General features: G+C 39.5%; 1 protein-coding gene across 16 annotated transcripts in view; it reads left to right on the top strand.

The window, feature by feature from the left end:
• Positions 1-23,811, top strand: part of ANKS1B (ankyrin repeat and sterile alpha motif domain containing 1B) — a 476,662-nt gene that overhangs the window by 282,717 nt on the left and 170,134 nt on the right. For all 16 annotated transcript variants that reach the window (XM_086610938.1, XM_086610942.1, XM_086610943.1 and 13 more), the window contains one exon: positions 15,597-15,695. In XM_086610938.1, the coding sequence (XP_086467064.1) occupies positions 15,597-15,695 (99 nt within the window). The remainder of the gene's footprint in view (positions 1-15,596; positions 15,696-23,811) is intronic.

Raw genomic sequence — 23,811 nt, 5'->3', positions numbered from 1 at the left:
TAGGCATCCCTCTTGTTGCCAGAAAGGAATTATAAATTGACAATACATGTTATTTTATTTCATTTTCCATCTCTCTTGGAATTTGGAAATGTGTCTATTCTGTCCATGAAGTTTTTATTTCCTGACGTTCTGATTTTTTAAGTACTTGTTTTATTGCTTGTAGAAATAGTAGATCTTCTCTTCTGCCCTGAAAAATAACTCTATGCAGTAAGAGCGGATTATTGTACTAAAGAACCCAGATACAGACAAATCTTTGGTTCCCTGTAATACCACGCTTTTTGTCAGCAAATTCTGCTGTTCCTGCTTTTATGGTTTGATATCTCTCTGTCTCTTAACTTTACTATGTAAATAACAGCATCTTGCTTCATATATGTATTTGTTGCGTGTCCAAAGAAGGGCTACGAAGCTGGCAAAGGGTCTAGAGAGCAAGTCTTAGGAGGAGCGGCTGAGGGAACTGGGGTTGTTTAGCCTGGAGAAAAGGAGGCTGACAGGAGACCTTATTGCTCTCTACTACTACCTGAAAGGAGGTTTTAGCGAGGCGAGTGTTGATCTCTTCTCCCAAGTAACAAGCAATAGGACAAGAGGAGATGGCCTCAAGTTGTGCCAGGGGAAGTTTAGATTGGATATTAGGAAAAATTTCTTCACAGAGAGGGTTGTTGAGCATTGGAACAGGCTGTCGAGGGAAGCGGTTGAGTCACCATCCCTGGAGGTATTTAGGAGACGTGTAGATGTGATGCTTAGGGACATGGTTTAGTGGTGGACTTGACAGTGCTAGGTTAACTGATGGACTTGATGGTCTTCAAGATCTCTTCCAACCTAAATGATTCTATGATTCTGTGTTTAAAGTGCATGCTGATTCCTTCCTTCTTGAACAATAAGAAATGGAGACTCAGGGGGGAAATGAATAAAGAAAACACTTGCTAGCACATGCAGAAGAAGCCTGGTCTGTGGAGAACGCATAAGACAATATATCTAAGGGTCTTTTCTGAGATCAGCCTTTGATTTGGATTATGAGTTTGAGGAAGACACTTCTCTATTCCCTTAATGATCTGACTGGGAAATTATGTAATATTACTGGCCCACATATATGAAATCAAGAGAACATCCTGGGATAGAAATATCTGTGTATTAAGAGCTGTCTTGTCACCAATTTCATGTCTGTCCTTTGGTAGTACAGGTTTCTAAGTACCTGCAGTTGGAAAGCACAGCTTCTCAGAAGGGAGCCAGAGGTAACCAGATCACTTCAGGAATCTCACTGAGTACCTTCAGTTAAGTTCTGAATAAATTCAGTGGTAATGATTGGACTCAAGCTAACAGGCTGCCCAGAGAGGTTGTGGAGTCTCCTTCTCTGGAGATGTTCAAAACCGACCTGAACGCGTTCTTGTGTGATCTGATCTAGGTGGTCCTGCTCCGGCAGGGGGATTGGACTAGATGATCCTTTGAGGTCCCTTCCAATCCCTAACATTCTGTGATTCTGTGTGAAATCAAAGGAAGGAAGGAAGGAGGGAGGGAAGAAGAGGAAGAAAGTAGGAGAATAAAAGAAAACAAAGAGGAGGGCAGAGGATATCTGCTTCACATCTAAGTTATTTTACTGACTTAAAACATATTAGGGAGTCCTGAACAAAAGAAGAGGGACGTTTAACCAGATGGTTTTTACAGAGACATTCTTGTCACTTTTTGGGAGATAGCTCTGGTGCAACAGAACTGGTGCCAAGTGAGAGCTAGTTTACTTGGCTGGGCTTAAGCTAATTCCTTGCAGAAAGATGGCTGTGCTTTCCAGCATGCTTTGTAGTACCATATTATTCAGATTTTTCCATTTTCCAAGGTGTCTCAGGCTTTTGATTTACCTGGACAGCTACCTACAAATTGTGACAAGTTTTTCTGATAAAACTGTTAGACTGAAAACCCTTTGATATACCTGTGCAAGGGAAGAAGCAGAATTTGGATTTGTTGAAGTGTGAGTGCTCACATCTAAAACTGAATTTGAGTAGTTGTCCATTGAATACATATGCAGTCAGGTACTAAATACTTATTGAAATGGAAGAAAACAATCCCTGCTTTTAGAGGGAGAAACTGAGAACTAATAGTTTGTGGTTGTTTGTTTTTTTTAATTCTAGCCCTAATTAGTCCTACTTTCATTCTTTATCTGTATAATGGGTATAAAAATTCCACCTTGTCTCGAAGGAGTCTTATAAAATATATTAATTCCTGTTTTGGAGCTCTCTAATACTATTTCAATGAATGTCTAAAAAAGGTCTGAAGAAAGTGAGTCATTCTCACTGGAGAAGTCTTCAATGGAAAACTATATATAAGACATGGACCCACACGGAGAATGATGAAGGCTAAAAAAATAAATATCAGCTATCTTATTTCATAAGTACCATCCATCCCCCTGCACTGAATTCATGGATTATTCATAAATATAATTATATGATGTGTATGATGCCATGTAAGATATGTATCCTGGGGCGAAGGGTGGTAAACCAGTGTTGAACAGTCTTCATTCTGGTATTTTGTAGCTCTATAACTTTGCAACATTCCTTGAATGTGTAGTGGGGAACAGCAGCTCTTCTTTTGTCTGGTTTATTCATTGCAGTAACTTTTCCTTTTGAGAAGGTGTACTGAAATATAGAAATCATATCGAGTGAAGTTACAGTCTACCACAATCTTGTGTCACTAGATCAGGAGCCCACAGTTTTATTATCTGATTTGTTGGTAGCGCTGGTCTGTTTTGGGCCCAATATTAGAGGCAGAAAGGGCCAGTGAGACTCACAAGTGTTCATTGGGCCCATTAGGTTCTTTATTGCAAAGAAAAGTTATATCAGAAAAAGCTTGCTCACAAAGAAATGTGCAAAGCATCAGTAAAAAAACTGCTTGAATTCGGATAGGGGGAGACCCCAAAGACTCCCTTAGCATTAGTTGTTGAATGCAGTATCCTTGTACAGAAAATGAATTGGTAGAAATGCTCATCACAGTAACATCAGGAAGGAGACTGCCATACAAGGTGGATTGACTTGCATGAAAGTTTCCTATGACTGAGGGAAATGAAGTACTAGTGCCAGATCCCTGGACTCTGATAGTAGATATCCCAACGAGCGTACTTGGAAAACTATCTGTGTAGCGACATTGTGGAATCCTTCCTCACTGTTTTGGATCTGGATCAGTCTGCATACAGGTGATACTACCCTAACAATATATCCAGCTGCCCTCTCTCTTACCCTAATTTTGAAAATATTAACTCAGATTTTTAAGAAAATGCAGCATGTCTAAGGGAAGAATAATTGGCCCCTCCGATAAATAACAGAAGTTTGCCTGTACATAGAAGATTCTTGAAACCAAATACTGTTTGCTAGGCAGGAAGAATAGTTAAAAGGGCTCTATCAAGATGCTAGGACTGTCTATATGAGACCAATATGTGACTTTAAGCTTCACAGCTAGTACTTGCTTTGGCTGAAAACAAGTTACATAGTTCATTTTCTGAGAACAGACTTCTTCAAATGCATGGACTTTTTTCTTATAGTCACTGAAATAAAAGATTATGTCTGTCATTATATACACAAGTAATTTATGGATTGGTATAAAAATGTCATGTTGTGTGAGTATTTGTAACTTCTAACTACTCAGTTATGGGTAGAAAACAAAGAACTATGGTAGTCACACTAATCACTGCTTTTGTGTTGTATCTGAGATAAACAACACAAGAATATTTGCAAAAGAGTGAAAAATGTGTAAATAAAGCAGAGAATGTGAACAGAAAGAAAGGTGACAGTATTTGAACCATTAATACAATATGTGGATTGGGAATATGTTGCACAGGGAGAAAAAACAAATATAAAGGCAGGAAGGGAACAGAAAGTACATAGTTTACTATCTGGCTCACACTGTCAGAAATCTGATTTTGCATTTGTTTGTTTATTTGTGTGTGTGTTTGTTTTTACAATTCAGAATTATAAATGTTATTGTTCAATGGCAAGATACTTAAAAATTGTGGACAAACTATTTTGATGCATGTGGTAATTAATATTTTATATGGGATCCAGTCAATAGCTACACAGGGTTTTTAATAGATTCTGGGTGACAGTTGCTGTATTATTGGTGACACAGCTAGACCATGCTACATGAAATGCTACTGTTTAATATTAAAAATATGTTGTCATGGGTTGATAAAAAAATATTAAGAAATGCTGTGATCAGTGAACCACTGCAGAGTGCACCTCTTATGTATCAGTGGCTACTCAGTTGTTTTCCAAAAGGGAACCTTTACTTTTTAGATAAAATTAACATAAATGGAATGTCTTTCCCTCGTTCTTTGAACTCTTTCTCCAGTTATACCTTGTTCAAGTGTTTTAGGGATCAGTAAAGGACAGAGAGTGAAATATCCCCTTTATGTATCGAAGGGATGCCATCCAGGTTTCTTGACAGGCTTGAGAAGTGGACCCATGTGAACCTCATGCAGTTCAAAAAGGCCAAGTGCAAAGTCCTGCATCCAGGTCAGGGCAACCGCCAATATCAGTACAGACTGGGGGATGAATTGATTGAGAGCAGCTCTGCAGAGAAGGACTTAGGAATACTGATGGATGAAAAATTGAATATGAGCCAGCAGCATGCACTTGCAGCCCAGAAAGCCAAGTGAAGCCTGAGCTGTGCAAGAAGCAGCATGGCCAGCAGGTCGAGGGAGGTGATTCTCCTCCTCTTCTCTGCTCTGATGAGACCCCACCTCGAGTACTGCATTCAGCTTTGGGCTCCCCAGCACAAGAAAAAAATGGACCTGTTAGAGCAGGTCCAGAGGAGAGATACGAAAATGATCAGAGAGATGGAACATACCTTGTATGACGACAAGATGAGAGAATTGGAGTTGTTCAACCTGGAGAAGAGAAGGCTGCAGGGAGACCCTATTGCGACCTTTCAATATATAAAGGGGGCTTATAGGAAAGATGGAGAGATACTTTTTACCAAGGCCTGTAGTGAGAGGACAAAAGCCAATGGTTTTAAACTGAAAGAGGATAGATTCAGGTTGGACATAAGGAAAAACTTTTTTTATGATGAGGGTGGTGGTACACTGGATCAGGTTGCCCAGCGAAGTTGTGGATGCCCCATCCCTGGAAGTGTTCAAGGTTAGGTTGAATGGGGCTTTGAGCAACATGAAAGATGTCCCTGCCTATGAAACAGAGGTGGAGTGGACTAGATGATCTTTGAAGATCACTTCTGACCCAAACCATTCTGTGATTCTGATTCTGTGATTCTAAGTATCCTTTCTTCCATGGACTCTACAAGTTTAGGCCTGTCCTCATCGCACAGTTTTGAAGGGACTGCTTTTATTTTGATTCCTGTGGAATATATCATCCCAAAGTTAATTTGTAAGAAAGCTAGTCCCTGGCTTCTGCCATTTCTGCAACACATAAAATGAAATAAGCTTTGCAGTGCAGGGATGATTTGCTGCAGTCTAGAAAAGGGATGGTAAATCAACTTCTTCCAAATGCTAAAGATCAGCTGAGCCTTATGTGTCCGTTGAAATCTGTGGTGGATTTAGGTATTTAGGAAAATCAAGTCTTCTGCCTGCTATATATCCAGCACTCAGTCCCTAGTGTAGCTAAATGCCATATGCTTAACTTTAAATTAGCCCAAGATGAGAGTGAAAAAAATTATATAAGACAAATTATTTACACATTTTGCTTTTCTGTGCAGTTTTGGCCACTAGCAAAGACACTGAGCACGTGAGTTAGAGAGACCTTTGATCTCACCTAGTATGGTCATACTGATGATTCCCGAAAACTAGAGGCTCAATTCAGATTCTCTAGCATGTCTCTGAGGAGCTGTGTCTGCTTGGTGCTGAACACAGGCTTCATGGTGCAAACCATTCGTTCTTGAAGTCGCTACATGTGAACCAAAACACATCCTAATTTAATATTGTAGTTCATGCGTGACACATAGAATGACCATCCAGTGAAACAATAATTAATCTTTTATGAGAACAGGGAAATTCGTCTCCCAAATCATTACCAGAGAACAATAGCACCATGTAGTGACATAAAGCGCATGGAATCACATCACAGCGATCTGCTGGTTGCCGTGGTGACGGGAGTGGGCCCGCAAAGCCAGCCGCCCGGCTGCTGAATTGGAAGGGATAAGAAAAACACAGCCCACTTCCCATGCAAAATGAATTACAAGAACAAGCAAAGGAAGAAAAGAAAATTGTCAACCCTTAATCAAATGTTCTCGTATTTTTAGACAGGGTTTGAAGAAAATGGAGACCATCTCCTGTTACCTCTTGGGCTTCAGGGACCTGGTTAGTAGTATCTCTGTACATACAATGGAAATAAATCACAACAGTTTGTATAAGTAGAGTTACATGCAACAAACACATCTGTGTGCAGTGGGAGACAATACCTTATTCAATCCTGCTATTCGTTGTGCCTGCCTTAGCAAGCAAACTCTGTAGGAGTGTGTTAGAATAGGATAGGGGCTGCATTTAGCAAGCACACCTAACTGCGTGTTTCCCACACACCCTTTTAATTTTCGCCTAGAGAAAGTTGGTATATTCCAGTTCCTTACTAGGTTACAAGCTCTCTCACCTTTTGCCCTTGCTTCACCACTACAGAGCAAAAGCAGCATGGTGGAACATGAAACACGTTTAAACATAGGACGTCAGTGACGCGTAGAAAACACCATTCATTTTCCAGGATTTCTCGTTTTTGGGAGCTGCTTCATATTTTATTATATTTAGTAATAGATTTTTAAACAAAAGAGCAAGTTCAGTTGCCCTAACAGCCTCCAATTACTAGCAGCTAGGTCCTGAAAATGATTAGGCAGTACCTGCACCTGAAAGTTAGGCAGTACCTTCATTTTGCAGAGCACAGAGTAGACTCCAAACAGCCAGGTGAGGCCTCCAAGACCATATTAAAAATGCAGTTAGCTGCAGCATTGGTGAACATTGCCACACTTGACTTTACAATTCCTGTCTCTGGAAGCGGGATCTCTGCAATTGAATTAGGCACACAAGACCCTCCGTAACTTAATAGGAAGAGAAAGGCACTTAAGAAAGGGGTTTGCAATGCTAAGCAGAGGAAGGCAGTAGGGTAGTCCAAAGTAGGAGTTATATCTGAAAGTTTTGCCTCCCTTTGCAGCCCTGCATTAGACACCATTTGGAGGCTGGATTTCTGGTGCTGCTTCCTGGATCTTGACATCCAAGTTGTCCCTTTGGATGAAGACAGCTGTCTGACTGTTTTCTTTCAAATTACAGTATGCACCAGAAGTATGAGTCTGTAGCTCAGAAGTTAAGATACTCGGTTGAAAGAAACAGAAAGTCCTGAATTTTTATTTTCTTTGCTTTTTATATTTGGCAGTCACTAGATGTAAACCAGAAACATTTCTAGCAACAGCACATGAAGATTGATTTACCATAGCCAGCTGTCACTGATCTAAAGGATAATATTCCTTTCTAGCTTACTAACTAAACTTCACAGCAATTTAGTTTCAGCAGGACTAGTGAACGATTCTTCCTCAATCCCAGAATGCCCTTTCCTATCAGTTGTTGCCTTGCTTCCTCTTTTTTCAGGAAATTTGAGTTTGAGAAAGACTCATAAATCTGATCTCCCACCTTCTGCATGGATCCTCTAAGGGCTGGTCTATGCTATGAGAAAAAATGCTAAAGCAATTCTTCCTCCTCCTGTCACATTTGTAAGAAAAAGCAGCTGCCAATTCACACCGTGCTCCTGTGTTTCTGCCTTGGGCATGCTCTGAGACTTCCTACCAGATCAAGATCTGATGGCATCTAAGAGGAGGACCTACTTTCTAGACTCACTCAAAGGTCTGATGTGGCAGCCCAAAGGTAAAGCTGCCATTGTGAGTGTGATTCAGCTGCAAGCAGGAGATGAACAAGTGCTTCCAAGACCTCAGTCATAACTTTAGGGCGTGTGTGAAGGCTTGAGTATTTTCTTGAGTGTGTATTTTCCTTGCTGCTATTTCACAGACACTTTCTGTGAATAACCTATTTTTAAGACGTGGATCCTGGCCAGAATTTTACAGTCAAAGTCTCTGACTCTGTATTTTGTACTCTCCAGGCTGATTTAGGTGGCTCACATGTTAAAGAACATGACAAGGGTTGATAAAAATGTGAGGCAGGAAATACTTCTGGGAGGTGAACAGAGTTTTTACATTTATTACAAAAACACCGGTGTTAGCAGCAAGGTTAAACAGAACTCCATGTTACGTGCAGAGCAGGTATGCAGCATTTTTGTTATGTCTGCAAATATTGTGTTTACCCCTTCCTGTGCTCTCCAAAATTGCACACTTGAAGAAAGGAATATTTTTTTTAGAATTTAGAAGTCTGTTAATTAGCTCACAGTAATATTGATTTTAAATTAGGTCCTTTGAGAAATTTAGCATCTAAGCTGACTAGCATTTATCTCGGGTAATCTGAATAATGGTACAATATAGACTCTCTGGAATTTTCATTACTCGAATGAAGTGAAATTATCTTCACAATATACATTCAAGACATTATGATGTGATTTAGGTAAGTATTAATAATTATTTTATTGAATAGTTATGACTAAATAGGCAGACAGAGTTGGGTCAACAGCGTTAGTAATTAAGTGGGCCAAGTGCAACATCAGAGGTAATTTTTTCAATTGCCACCTTATCTGTGCAGCTAATTTGCATGTGACAATTGTGTTGGTTGTGATGAATCAGTGCTACAAGGAAGAGGGGGTAAAAATAGCAGAAATTCTTCCTTCAAGGATCGTTGTCCTATCTATCAGTATTCTTTAATTATCACCACAATTTAATTAACTATTACTAGCTCTGTGGCTATATGTTCATTTGAATATCAATATCTGAAAAGCTTTTGATAACACTGGTTACTTCAGGTTCACTTCTGGAAGAGCTGAATGTGAACCAGAGGGAGATCTTTAAAACATAGGTAGAGTGGTGCTAAGTGTCTGTAGGGATTCCTTTTTAAATTGACCCTGCTTACATCGCCTTCTATCTTTATGCATAGTTTGTAAATTAGGGCTCTGAATTGCTATCACTTCACTCTTACCTATGAGTGAAATGGCCTTTTTTAGTCAACATTTCAATAGTAGTTTATTACTACTTCCTGACAAAATGTCAGTAATACGGAAAACTTTCTTCCAGTTTTCTCTTTGGCCTTGTGAGGTTTTTAATTGCTAAGAAAGTCATAAATGTAAAGACTGAAAATATAGCAAGGTGAGGATTGAGAATGAGTATCAGTTTCAGTAGTTTAAAAGCAAAATAATTTTGGAAGAATGTTATCAAGTTACTATTTTGCAACATTCTTGATTGTTTCTTCCTAACATATTTTATAATCAATTTCTTTTCCCCAAGGCAAAACTTCATGCTTCTGCAGGGGATTTTTCTAACATAGTCTTGTCAGGTTTGTAGGTGAAATAACAATTTCTGCAGTATCTCCAGGAATCTGATAAATCTTTCTGACCCCAAAGTACAAGTTAAACATTTCACTCAATGATCATTCTTACAGATCTTGTTTTCATGTTAACAGGGGCAATACTAGTGAGAGGCAACCTTTTCACTCATACTGAAGCTTGCTAAACTCCGGTCATTTGCCAGTTCTTGTTTGGAAATGAATTGTGTGACACATTGCCTGAAATTTTTGCACTAATAAGAAGCAGTTTTCATTACTGTAAACTACATTTCTTTAGTCATTTCTTTCAAGTCTCTAAGAAATAAACTTTTATCTTGTGGAAAAGCTATGTTGTGATGAAAATTTATAAACCCTCTGGCATATGATTTAGACAATGAACAGGAAATGTCCTGGTTATTCAATGTGTCCTTAACCATTTTGTGAGATGTCTTTAATTTGTTCCCAGCCAGAAGACACTTTAGATGTCAACTGTTTCAAGGAGATGCAATTTGGAAGGATATTATGATTAGGTGGGTGAGAAGCAAAGCAATTTGGAATGAAGAGGGGGCTGGTTTAAGTAGGCCATTGAGGATATGCTTCATAACAGTCCTTGTTCCCATTGGTACCAGATGCCCGCTCTTTTCCTTCTCGGTTATGCATTTGAGGTGGAAGGGGTAAGGAATAATAAAGCTGTTTAATGCTGTTTGTCTTAATTTTCTATCTCTGACTTCAGTCTCCAAGCATATATAATAGAAGAACATTCCCATCTTCCCCACTCTGCTCCCACCTCTCTTATCCGAGTGGCAGGAGTGATGATACTCTCAGATACCCCAGCTAATTGTACCACCTCCCAAATTCTCTTTTTTCTTTTCTGTGCCAAGTCATATTTCTAGCAACCCTGAAAACCCAAGTGTGAGGCCTTCTGCCCCAACTCCATTCAGATCCCCCCAGCTGTGCTCCTGCAGTGTCAGATCTCAGTCAGCCAGGGTGAGATTCAGTGCAAATACAAAATTTTGATGGTGCAGCTGTGAGATGGCAAAGTAGAGTGTACAGTGCTCCTCAACCATTTCCAATATACCAAAAGCATAAAAAGGTTACCAGAAGTTGTTGCCACCTCCAGCAGCACTTGGCATCTCCATTTGAACTTAGAATAATAGAATCATAGAATGGTTAGGGCTGGAAGGGACCTTCAAAGGTCATCTAGTCCAACCCCCCTGCAAGGAACAGGGATATCTCCAACTAGATCAGGTTGCTCAGGGCCTCGTCCAACCTGGCCTTGAACGTCTCCAGGGATGGAGCATCCACCACCTCTCTGGGCAACCTGTTCCAGTGGTCTACGACTCTCATGGTAAAAAAATCAGGGGGAGAATCACCTCCCAACTTGATCTCATTAATGGCTGCTCAGAAAATGAATTCAACTCAACCTGGTGGGCAGCAGCTCTTACACAGTTTTAGGAACTGGATTCACCACTTTTCCTCCTCTAGCTGACATAGTTGAGCACAGATAAAGCTGGGTTAGTTGGTATTGCCAGACTATAGCCAGAACTCTACCAAATCTTCTATTTCTTACATAACAATCTTTTGTTTTGTAAGAGAGAAAAAAGTTTCAACTGTAAATTTTTTTTTTCTTTTTTTCAGGCAGTTTTTACTCAGTTTACATAGTGATGCATATGCATTTACCTTCCCATTGAAGTTTTGGGGTTTTTTCCAGAACTTTTAACGTACTGAAAATCTGTGAAACTTCTCTCCAGCTTCTATCGGGCTTTCAGTCTGTTAGCCAAGGTGAAGAGCAGGGATAAGACCAAAAAGAATATGTAGATGGTTTGTTCCCCACACCCCCTCTCTTCCAGCTTCAGTGGTTGAGTTTTCAATTAAGTCTAATGATACATTACCCAGCTGTTTTAAGGCTTCTTTACCATTTTTATTTTACGTAGATGTCATAACCAGATATTGGAATTTTTCAACATAGGTCTTATGCACAGAGAATATATGAAGGAAGATTAAAAACAGAGGTACAAAAGGGGGGCAATGAGAAACATACAGTCATGCCTGCTATCCTAATATGTTCTGCTAATCACCTTGTTTTGTTATCTTTGGGGACAAATCGTCAAAGTGCTTTTGTTCCTGCAGGATGTGAATGTGTACTGGTCTTTTTTTTGTTTTTTTAAAGGATCTTGAAAGTCATTCAGTTTTGATAGTAAATTAAGTTATCTACAAGTTTATGAATGTTTTGTTTTGATTGAATTTTAGAGGCTCTTTGAGCTGTTTAATGTATTAAAATAGGCTATTTTTAATAGAGAGGGGTTTTTTTTTTGTTATAAACCTGACATATTCCAGCTTAAACTGTTTTACAAAGGTTCTGTATACATATATCTGTACTTACATACATTTGGCATCTGGTGTAAAGGTCTAACCCAGCATTTTGGGGAAAGGCTAATTTGACTTCAGATGGAGAGTGCCAGAGGTGATTTTGTGTGGAACAGCACAAATAAATGCCAGTAAAATCTTTATTTCATAGTGTACCATTATGTATTTTGTCCTGAACTTATTTATAGGAACTATCTCAGATTTTGGCAAAATTTCTAGGTTTTTAAATAGTGTTGTTTTTCATATGCCTCCAGTCTCCCACATGCAGAGTCGTTTTTCCTTCCTTCTTGAGCCCAACTGTTCTGTGAAACTACTGCCTTCTTACTCAGAAGACTGGCTTCCTGTATGTGCTTACAGGAAGAAAGATTATATTCCTGAGAGTTGTGCAGAACCACAAATCCCAGGGAGGGGCAGCTGCACTCTTTCCTAACTGGAACTTCAGAAGCAGAATCTTTCTAATTCATAAGACTATCTTTTATGCATTAGCAAGACAGGGTCTTCAACAGTGTAAGCTGAAGTGAATGAGATCTGAATCTAGTGTAAGCAATTTTAATATAGCCTTCTTGGTTTAATTCCAAGAAGATTTCCTTCCGATTAGGTTTTCCTATAGACTTGAGAGACTACAATATCACAAAGCCTCTTCTGTTCTTATTACATAATAGAAGCATAATAATCCCAGTAGAGATTGATGTCCTGTATTTCCTGTTGTAAGAACCTGTTCTGTATATCAAAGTTAAATCTTTGGACTCAAATTCTCTAGGTGACTACTAGAATAATTTCTTTTTGGTGAATGTTTCAGCTATTTTTAAGACTGAAATAATGTGAAAAGACATTCTTGCATTAATATTCATTTTAATTACATTTACCATGTCGTCTCTGTAAAGTTAATTGAGGTTAAATTTGGCCCAGCTTAGAATAAGTGTGTACATGGCAGCTAAGAGCAAGGAGAGAATTTCTCCTCATCTCTGAATTTCTTCTCATCTCTGATCTACTGCAGAAAGAAGTGAGGTTTTCCTCACTCTCAATGAAGGAGCCTATGGAAGGAGACTGCAAGAGCGCATGATGAGGAATCAGGTTAAAAAAAGAATCAGGGACTGGGATTAAGGGAAGAATGGGAGCAGACACCAGGGAGATAGGAATAGGAGGGACTGTTTCACTTCACAAGCATGTCTGCGAAGTTTACTCTGCTATGTTAAGGAATAGTGGGTATATACTGAGTATCTAAAGTTTCCTGGTTTGCTCTTCTGGAAAGATGAAGAGCTGGTTTAGCTCCATGGCAGCAGACATGAAGTCTATTTTACAGGAAGGATGAGTGTCTGCAACTGTTGACACTGAAGGTAACGCACAGGAAAAGCTCCAAAACCTGAGCACACTGAAAGACCAGGTTGTTACCTTCTCAAACAAGAGACAAGAAGGCAACATGAATTCCAGGCTTTCCTGAGTTTTATATATCTGATTTGGTAACCTTGACTTGCTTTAAATAACATATAATATCAACTACAAAGAAACATAATATATGAACTAATACATAAGGGAAAAACAATAGTAAAGAATTAATAAAATAATGCTGTCTCTGCTATGCAGCAACTTTGTGAAAATAGACAGGATTTTTCCTGTGCCTAAGTGTTTGTTAGTTGAATTGGGTTTTAAACATTGCAATATTTGAAGCTGGATGCCAAGGTTACTAACACCAGTAAACAGTGTGTAGTAGTTCAGCGATGAGTATACCATGATTGTGTGTAAACATCAGGCAGTGATGAACGGTGAAATCTGAAAAACAGTGAAATGAAGTGAAAGCAATAGCCGTAAACAAAATAGCTGCATTTATTAAAATGAATAAAAATGTATAGTCTTTGTTTTGGACTGAATCATCATTTGGCTCAGTTTGCTTAAATCTATTTATGCTAGCCATTTCCAGCATCTGGAGAGTCCAGCCCAAAATGCCGGGCTTTTTTCTCCAGCTCTTCCTCTAAGTCGACAGCCTCCTTTAGGTTATTTACAGGAGAAAGGAAAAAAGGGGAAATTCTATTTTGTATGTGTTTACCAGGCAGATGGAGGGGGTATTAACCCCACCTCATCACTATCACTGTTTACACAGCCTGTGCTGCATGCGCTGTTACACCATGTCCTCTACTTAAACTGGCGTGATTGCACAGCTTCTCCCTTTACAGCTTCTCCCTTTTGCAGGCTTCTCTGCCTGCCCCTGTTCTGAATGCTGCACACACATTCTTTCAGGATATGATTTGCAGGCTTGTAGCCTTAAATCATAGCACTTACTGTGAAATATAATTTTAAATGTAATAGCTTTGCAAACTTTCCTTGATTGCCTTAAAAAGACCTCCCCTAGATTTTGCAGGATACTCTGCAGAGTAGCACTTGAGAGTCCTCAAGGGTACATCTGTAAACTAATCAGTCCGTCTGAAAAGAGTGAAGATTTAGCAGCTGAACATGGTGAAGTATTGCCTATTCCAGTGTGCTTTTTGAAAGAAAGCCCTGTTGCTGTGGGACAGGAGATTTGATATTCAGAAAGAATTCCTATCCATTATTAAGCCCTGATTCAGCAAAGTATTTAAGCATGTTCTGTTATGTGCCTATTAGCTTTTCATTTTGCTGCTGCTTAAGAGCTCTACTGAGTCAGAAGCAGCAAGCCAAATGGAAAGATGGGGATGAAGTTTTTCATGGATTCGCTTACATAAAGCCTATTTCAAGATGATGTTAAATGAGTACAAATAATAGGAATTCTTGCTTCCATCAAATTTTTGTCATGAGACTCCAACAGGGTTAAAAGTCAGACAGGTCATCTGGTTTTTGCAGTTTTTGTTCAAAACTGTAGTAGTTAGAAGCTTTTTTAAAACAAATAATAAAAAAAAAAACAACCCTTTTTTTTTTTTGTCTGAAATGAGGTAGCTTAAAAAAGCAATACAAGATTGCCAGCCTGCTTTGAACCATCTTGATTTGATCCCTGGCTGCAATTCTGGTTTTGAGCTGCTGTGGTGCCCCCTGTGATTCTCAATAGTCAAGTGCCAGCTAATCAAGTACGTTAACTTTCTAGTGCTAAACTTACTATCTAGGGAGTATCAGACTCCTTGAACTTAGGAGTCATATTATCCTGTTTGTGGAGCTCTAAGTCCTCTTCTACCGGTAGCAGCTCCTTAGGATAGAGGCTTGAATTGTGGAGTCTTATTTTATGGACTTTTGTGGTCACTTATGTTGTGTATTGTTTGAACAGATGATCTTTTTCAGCTGTTTGCATGTTAGGAGTTGTTTGATCGGCCCACAAGCGGGGAAATATGAGCAGCGATGACTGAAGTCAGGACTGCACTGGTACAGTTAAATTCAAGGGGATGGGGACTGTATGGGGTTTGTTGATACCAATCCCCCTCTTTGGTTTCTTCACCATTTTACTAACAAGGAATTAAATAATTTTATCTTCATCCACTCTACTCATCTTATTCTGTGCTAAGTCTGGAGAAAAAGAAACATCATATATAGCTGGATGAGGTAGGAGGTGAATGAAAATTTGAAGTTCCTGAACATTTCTTTACTCATGTCCTTGGTTTCAATCAAATGAAAGAAGGTTCACATCTGGTATTTGGCTTGAGTGAGAGGTACAATTTCTCCACTGGCAGTGCTGCTAGCAGTATAATAATTGTCCATAAGTTCAAGTGCCTTCCACCATATTTTGTCATCGTGAAAACGAATGCAATCATCAGTAATTTATTCTTCTTGTCAGATACTATAAGTTAAGCAAAATGTTATCTTTTAAATGCAACAGAAGGGTTTGTTTCAGGCTATTGAAGGCATCTGCTATTTTTTCATTTTTATTCTAAGTGTTTTTCCATTTTAGGGAAGCAATGTAATGGAGGACCAAGATCTCTTGGAAATAGGAATCCTTAACTCTGGACACAGACAGAGAATACTCCAAGCAATCCAGCTTCTCCCAAAGGTATAGTTTCTGTTATTATCCAAGTGAGGGAACTAACACCTACAGCTTTCACGTTATTTAAAACATTTTTTTGAATGGAGATAAAAATAACTCTCTACTGTTTTTATAGACTTTTTTTTGCATATACAAATGTGGCATAACGTGATGTCATTGTATTGGACTCACTTTGTATAGATGTAATTGACAAAGCAAAGGAGACTAAAATCTGTAATTTGAAATGGTGGCTGGTTAGAATTTATCTTATTTTTGTCTTTTCAGTCTGTTTATAGACTCTCATTACATATGTGTAAATAAGGCTGTCAATGAAACCCAGATGTTTGTCTTCACATAGCAGTTGGCCTGGAAATACTTTGCCCCGTATATAAGTATTCTTAAAAGCCTTGGATGAAACATTGTTTTCCTATTATATGCCTTCCATGTAAGATGCAGAGACTTTCTGCAGGCTTCTTACTTCTCAGCTTCGGACAGAATAACTTACAGTGATTTTTTTTCAATCGTTTTTGGTGCTAGCTGATTTAAACTATAGATTTTAGAATCAGTGATAGAGATTCTTCTTATATTTTGTGTACCAGAGTATACCAGGGGAGGTTTCTACTAGCGTTCCAAACAAGAGAGATAGTGGGGCTAGCATGAGAACTTAACTATTTGATTATGGAAAGCTCTATAAGGAGAATGAATGAGAAGTAGACACCAGTAAGGCTCAGAAGGCTGCTACATGTGATGCAGAAACTTAGTGCAAGATACTAGGGCAGGAATAAAACCTAGTGTAAAGTGCATGAAGTGTTCTGGGAGCAGCATGGATAGAATAATTGAGGTAAATAGAGATTAGTCTGCTTGCAGTTTGATAATAGAAGAGAATGAGAAGAGTTATTAAAGGACTTTTCAGTCTAGAGCATGAGGCTGACATTGCTGGAAGAGGCTTTTTGATGCATCATGGCTTACTGGATGGATCACTCGTAAAAGAGAATAAGGGTTTCTTTTGTATGGGAAAAATTGAACCATTTCTGTATCTGGAAGTGTTAGTCAACCCATATATACCACAATATGAGTCTAAGCACTGAAACATCAAAGATTATTAAAGACAATAATATTCCACATGCCATATTAGACAAGTGAGATAAAGGGTACAAGAAGTAGAGTATATAAAAGTAGCATTTGATAAATTACAATAGATACTTAAGGTTTAACTATGAATTTTTGAATTTTTCAGCAATGCTATCATTCAAATAAAATATTATAGTCTTAATTCCTACTCTATTCTATTTTTCATATTTAGAGAGATCAGCTCTCTTGTATTCTTGTTTAAATTTTTCAAAATTAATGGATGGATTGTTAATATAATTTTAAGGCTTTCTGCACTGTGGTGTTTATGAAAACATTGTTAATAATGTCTGATTTTGGAGAGTATACTAATTCTGAGACTATATTCTGTTATAAAACTCCAACTGAGGTCTTTTCTAAATATGCTTAATGTGAGAAAGGAGGACAGAACCAAGATCTAGAGATACTCTTGAAACTAGTTGAGAACAGGATGGTTAAGCAGTTACTTGGAAGAATCAACATCTTTTGAACCAAAGATGACACAAAACGACTTGAAGCATGAGCTGAGTAACAGTGAGGTAATCTTTAGCAGCTTCTCTGTTGAGCTAGAAAAAACAGTCCTAAAGGTCCATGTTTTTAACATGTCTTCGATGCAAGAATGTTACACCAAAACTAAGGCAGTCAAAAGCTGAAGCTGTGCATCATATTTCTTCGTTTAAATGACTCTGCAATGCAAGAGACCTTACACAGTAAAAATACATAATTTCCTATTCAAAACTGAGTTCTCCTGAAGACCCTATCGGAATAGTTATGGGGCCAAAAAATTGGGATCATAGAAAGTTTTATCTAATGTAAACCGCCTTTGCTGTATTCACAACAGTTTGCTGAAGATCTAAAAACCTTTCACATCCTGCAATGAGCCATGAAACATTTCTGTATATCTGTTTGTTGATAAGTTCAGCTCCATCATCATGCATTCGAAGTAGTGTACACCATCTAAATATTTTAAGATCTCCAACCATAATTGAAATCTCACTAATTTGAATCTTATTAGATAAAATTCTTTCAGTTTGTTTGTTTCGAACATGTACCTCTTTTCTCTTCCTCATTTAATTTAAAACTTGATGACTTCTTGTGTTTTAGTACTTAATAACATTGCTGATGATGTTATTTTTGGTTTTACTATTAATGTTTCCTGTCTTCTGATACTTTTTAACTTAGGTTTTGAGGTGGAAGTTGAGTGCTTTAAAAAATGTCTATGGAAAGCACTTCCTTAGAGCCATGTACTCAGGCTGTATTGAATAAGCTTAGAGGGTAAAAAAATTCATTGTCAATGTTTAAAAATACTCTTTTTTTAAAAGCTCGTTTTATTATTCTCATCGATATTCATCTCTGCAGTCTGAAAATGCAACAGGCATTTAGTGGCTGAAAAGAATGACTGTCTTTTTTTACTTATAATTACTGGCGTCCTAAAGAGTGATTAATTTCTATATTTCAAACACCAGTAGCCTGTTTAGGAACCACTCTCTAGAGCTTGGAGTAGTTTTACATAGGAAAAAAAACCCCACATATCTGTCCAAATATAGATGAATTAATCATTTTAGTTTCTTATGCAGTGTTTAACCAGTATAACATGTTTACCCGGATTTCTCAAATTATGTTTCCCTGATGATTCTATATTTGAGGAGAACATTTCAAAAGAGGGTAAACTGGTATGTTTGTAGGAGATAAGCGAAGTTGAAATTTTTCATTTAGATTTCTGCTTTTCAAAATACCCTTTATTTTTGTTGGATAAGAGCTAGTAGCCCAAATTCTCATCTCGCACTAACGTAATTTAAGTTATTGAAGTTTCACATTAATATTAACTAAAGCACTTTATAGCTTATTATTATTAGATAAGGTTAAGACACTCCAGTAGAAATATCATTTGTAAAGTTAATTTTTGAAATGAAAATATTTGATACATGACATCAGTCTTAGAGCAAATTTTGTAGCAGAGTTTGATATTACATTCAAGATTTTTTTGTGTGAAAAGAATGAATTCAATAAATGTTTTAAGAAGGATTTAATATGTTTTCTTAAAAGGAAGTTCAGACTTGTCGAGAGGTAGAGATAATGTCTAAAAAGATACCAAAGTTGCAAGTACAAGCACTTGAGAAAAAAAAATAATACTGAGAAAAGAATCATGTGCAGGATATGCTTAATTGACTAAGAAAATTATAGCAGTCATGATGTAACATTTTAGCCACACTTAGAATCATAGAATCGTTTGGGCTGGAAGAGACCTTGAAGATCAAGTCCAACAGTTAACCTAGCACTGTCAAGTCCACCACTAAACCATGTCCCTAAGCACCACATCTGCATGTCTTCTAAATACCTCCAGGGATGGTGACTCAACCACTTCCCTGGACAGCCTGTTCCAATGCTCAACAACCCTTTCCATGACAAAATCTTTCCTAATATCCATCTAAACCTCCCCTGGTGCAACTTGAGGCCGTCTTCTCTTGTCCTGTCGCAATAAGGTCTCCCATCATCCTCCTTTTCTTCACGCTAAACAACCCCAGTTCCCTCAGCCGCTCCTCCTAAGACATATGCTCTAGACCCTTCACCAGCTTCATAGTGCTTCTTTGGACATGCTTCTGGACCTCAATGTCTTTCTTGCAGTGAGGGGCCCAAAACTGAACACATTAGTCAAGGTCCAGCCTCACCATTGCCGAGTACAGGAAGACAGTCACTTCCCTAGTCCTGCTGGCCACACTATTTCTGATACAAGCTAGGATGCTATTTGGCTTCTTGGCCACCTGGGCACACTGCTGGCTCACATTCAGCCGACTGTCAACCAATACCCCTAGGACCTTTTCCACTGGGCAGCTTTCCAGCCACTCTTCCCCAAGCCTGTAGCGTTGCATGAGGTTGTTGTGACCCAAGTGCAGGACCTGACACTTGGCCTTGTTGAACCTCATACAATTGGCCTCGGCCCATCGATCCTGCCTGTCCACATCCCTCTGTAGATCCCTCAAGTACCTCAACACTCCTGCCCAACTTGGTGTTGTCTGCAAAATTACTGAATTTGCTCTTGATCATTGATAAAGATATTGAACAGAACTGGCCCCAGGACTGAGCCCTGGAGAACACCGCTTGTGACTGGCTGCCAGCTAGATTTAACTCCGTTCACCACAACTCTTTGGGCATGATCATCCAGCCAGTTTTTTACCCAGTGAAGCGTACAGCTGTCCAAGCCATGATCAGCCAGTTTCTCCAGGACAATGCTGTGGAAAACAGTGCCAAACAGTTTACTGAAGTCCAGGTAAATAAAATCCACAGCCTTTTCCTCAACCGCTAAGCAGGTCACCTTGTCATAGAAAGAGATCGGATTAGTCAAGCAGGACCTGCCTTTCATAAACCCATACTGACTGGGCCTGATCACCTGGTTGTCCTGTACGTGCCGTGTGATGGCACTCAAGCTGATCTGCTCCATGACCTTCCCTGGAACTGAGGTCAGATTGACAAGCTTGTAGTTCCCTGAATCCTCCTTCTAGCCCCTCTTGTAGATGAACATCACATTTGCTAACCTCCAGTCAACTGGGACCTCCCCAGTTAGTCAAGACTGCTGATAAATGATTTAAAGTACCTTGGTGAGCACTTCTGCCAGCTCCCTCAGTACCCTTGGGTGGATCCCATCAAGCCCCATAGACCTCTGTGTGTGCAAGTGGTGTAGCAGGTTGCTAACCATTTCCCCTTGTATCATTGGGACTTATGTCTCTTAAGTGATATAGTTATCCAAAGAATCATTGTTAAGTTATTTCACATCCAAAACCTATGTGCAGGTGACTTCTCAATGGGTTCTTCAAAAGCTAAAATGTTTTTGAAAATAAGAATTATCCTAGCTTATCTGAGAACTTGTGTGGGATGCTCAGTGTATGGCTTCTTTTCCCAGCACATAAAGGGAACACATTCTCTCATTTGACAGATGGAAGATGTTAGCTGAAAGCAGCTTTCTCTTGGCTTCAGAATTATTCTTAAAGTATGCAGCTTGTTCCTTTCTGCATGGGCAGGTCTCAGCACAAAGCAAGTTTGGGAATCTTGTAACAGTGGTGTGCAGGCAGCCAGCCTCTTTCCTCGGTGCTTTGCAGAACCAGACAAGAAGTAGGATGTGAGCAGGCTATGAGCACATGCTCTCTGTGAGTAGAATTATATGAGCAGTAAAGCTGTGCTTCAAAAAAGTGCTGGATCTGTTACTCATATGTGACACTTTTGCGCAAGCACAGTAAGTCTGGCATTTAGGAAAAGAGAACTACTGTGCATGTGCACATTAACTGTGCTGTGTATGTAACAGAGGAAAACCACATCATATGTTTGCTATTGCTATATTACTATTGGCTTAGACATAGAAGAGCTTAGCAAGCTGATTTGAATCCTGGTGTTTCCCATTCAGCACAGCTAATAGGTAAATCATTTCAACTTCCATTCCTAAAGACAGTGTCCAAACTAGGAGATGCTGCAAAGTGGGTATCATAACGTTTATGACCCTTTCTGGCTATGACTCCTTGGTTCTGGTCTGCTGGAAGTGAAGACGAGAAACAGAATTCAAAGGAAGTGCTTTCTATCCTGCTGTTTTTCATCCTTCTAATGCCTCTGAGAATCACTTTCCTGATTTGGAAGAAGGCCGCTCATCTGCTCATTGTGCTGCTTATAAGACCTTTAACCATAAAGACAGAAGAAAGTGTTAGAATCCAGCATAACACATGAATTTTTCAACTCTGAAACACAAAGGCATAGTCTACCTTATTTAAGTAATGCAGCACAATAGGAATGGATTAGTAAAACACGGCAGTTAGATACATCCTTGCTATAGTTCAGGGTATTCACTTAAGACTAGCTGTAGACTGGTCCCGTAGACCAAATGTCCCCTCTGTGCATGTGCTTCAAAACTGATGAAAGCAGTCTCACAAACATTTTCCTTCTTAACTGAGCCTATCAGTGAGCCACTCTAGACATAACATGCTGTCATTTATCTGTATCATGTAGATAACAGTAGCATGTCATTGGTCCTGCCACTATTGCCCATACTGTAAGTCTTATTTCTCTTCCTGCTTCCTTTTTACTTTCTTATTTGTGGTTGACTCGGCAATGCCTACTGCCTGCTGTGTGAATAGTCAGCAGGCAAGGAAATATGCTACCAGAGAGGAAGCACTATTCTTTTTCTGTGGCAACTAGACTAGGATGACAACCTGAATGAGCTGACTTAGACTTTCTGCACATCCTTTTGTCTGAGAAAGAAGACATAGACAATTGCTTTCTGGGAGTATTTGCTGGTGTGGCTGTTCTGCCCCAGACCTTCACACTTCATAAGTTCATGAGCTCCATCAGGGCTACCGAAGGTATCCACATTCCCATCTTCAGCCTGACCGCAGCCAGCTATAAACCACAGAGACTACCACTCAGTTTTCCCACACTTACTCATTGAGGCATATTTATGAATATATTTTCAGGTCTTCAAAAGGACTTCTGATACCCATATGGTCCATATGGTCCATAAATTCACAGCTGGATTCAGAGGGAATATTAGCATCTTCTCTACAGGCAACAATACTGTTAGCATCATTTGGATGTTGCCTGCCTCATGGGAAATGCTATGCACCCTTTGCATCACCAGGTCATGAGACCATACACATCCTGAAATAAAGCAAGTACCCAGTTTAACTGTAACTCTGTCACATGCTGTGTGAAAGGACACTATGGCTTTCGCCATCTGCCTGCAAGATAGCAGGCTGCATGACAGACTGGACACAAACATTTCCAACGTTTTCCAAACTATAGGTCTGTGCTGTGTTCTGCACAGCCCCTGTGAGGACACAGTTAAGTTTTTTTTAACTTTTTTAATTAAGACTGAAATAGCAAAATACAGTTTCTTCAACACCCGTAAGCACAGCCCTCTGTTCTCTTTGAATCTTCTCAAAGCACCAAGGATGGCACTTGGCTCCAGGCCACTGCACCTTCCCAGATGAAGGGAAGACCAGCCAGGAGTGACTGGAGTAAGACAAGGAAAAGGTGATTAACACTGAATATCTTTGCAATGTTTCAAATGTAATGGGAAGATTACAGAGAAATGAATCTCTGTCTCCTTGTGTCATTGAATTTCTATTCCTACTCCCACTTACGCACAAAGGGATAGAAGATGTCTTCATGGCCTTTGAGGCTTGCTTACTTCACCCATTACCTACTCCTCAGTAGCACTGAGTTGATAGATATGTTTATTCTGCCTACTGGTGTATGGCTGTTAACTTCTGTCTCCAGTGCCATCTGGAAACTATGCAGGCCATTGCACTGTAAAAAAATTCCAGTTGGAGCTGCTAGAAAGATGGTTGCTGAGGTGGGAGGAATGAAAGCCTAACAAAGCCTGTAAGTTAGTGACTGCCATGACCTGGGGAGGGAGGAGGAGTAAGACTTGAAGGCAGCTAGAGATTCAGGGCTGACTAGATCAGAGGATACTTTTCTGTGTTCCCTCTCACCAAGAAACCCTTCTCTATGTCCTCTTCTCCCTCCTCCAGTGAGATAAGAGCTTTTGTCCCATTCCCTCCCACTTCTTATCTATCAAGAGAAATGATTCATCTCCCCGTGCCTATGCCTTTGGTTGAAACACTCCATTCACAGAATGACTCTCTGCTTTCAGTCTTATGATGGCTGTCAGTACATTGTATTTAGGGCATTGTGCCCCAGAGGATCCTCAGCTGTACCTCTTCAGTCTTAGAAATGATCTTTGCCTGCATAGCATACTGTGGCCAAGTTCTCTGTAGCTGCCTTACACGCAGCTTCAAAGGTCTCCGAAGAGGCACCAAGGTGGCCTCCAGAGGTGCCATGAACAGCCTATGGCTCGTAATCACTGCTGTCCAGCCCCAAAGAACATACTTGCTAGGAAGACATCTAGTATTAAACAAAAGCTAAAAATCCTGATGACTGACGCCACAGACATTTCCCTGAGGGCTGGCACAGCCCACCATGGACTAGCAATGACAGAAGCTGGTCAGTGTGGCCTAACGAAACAGGCAGGAGCTGCTCTTGCAGCTGTGGGAAG

Source organism: Tauraco erythrolophus, chromosome 4 (genome assembly GCF_009769465.1).
Source record: "Tauraco erythrolophus isolate bTauEry1 chromosome 4, bTauEry1.pri, whole genome shotgun sequence".
NCBI classification, from domain to species: domain Eukaryota; kingdom Metazoa; phylum Chordata; class Aves; order Musophagiformes; family Musophagidae; genus Tauraco; species Tauraco erythrolophus.
This window is presented reverse-complemented; position numbering and strand designations above follow the sequence as displayed.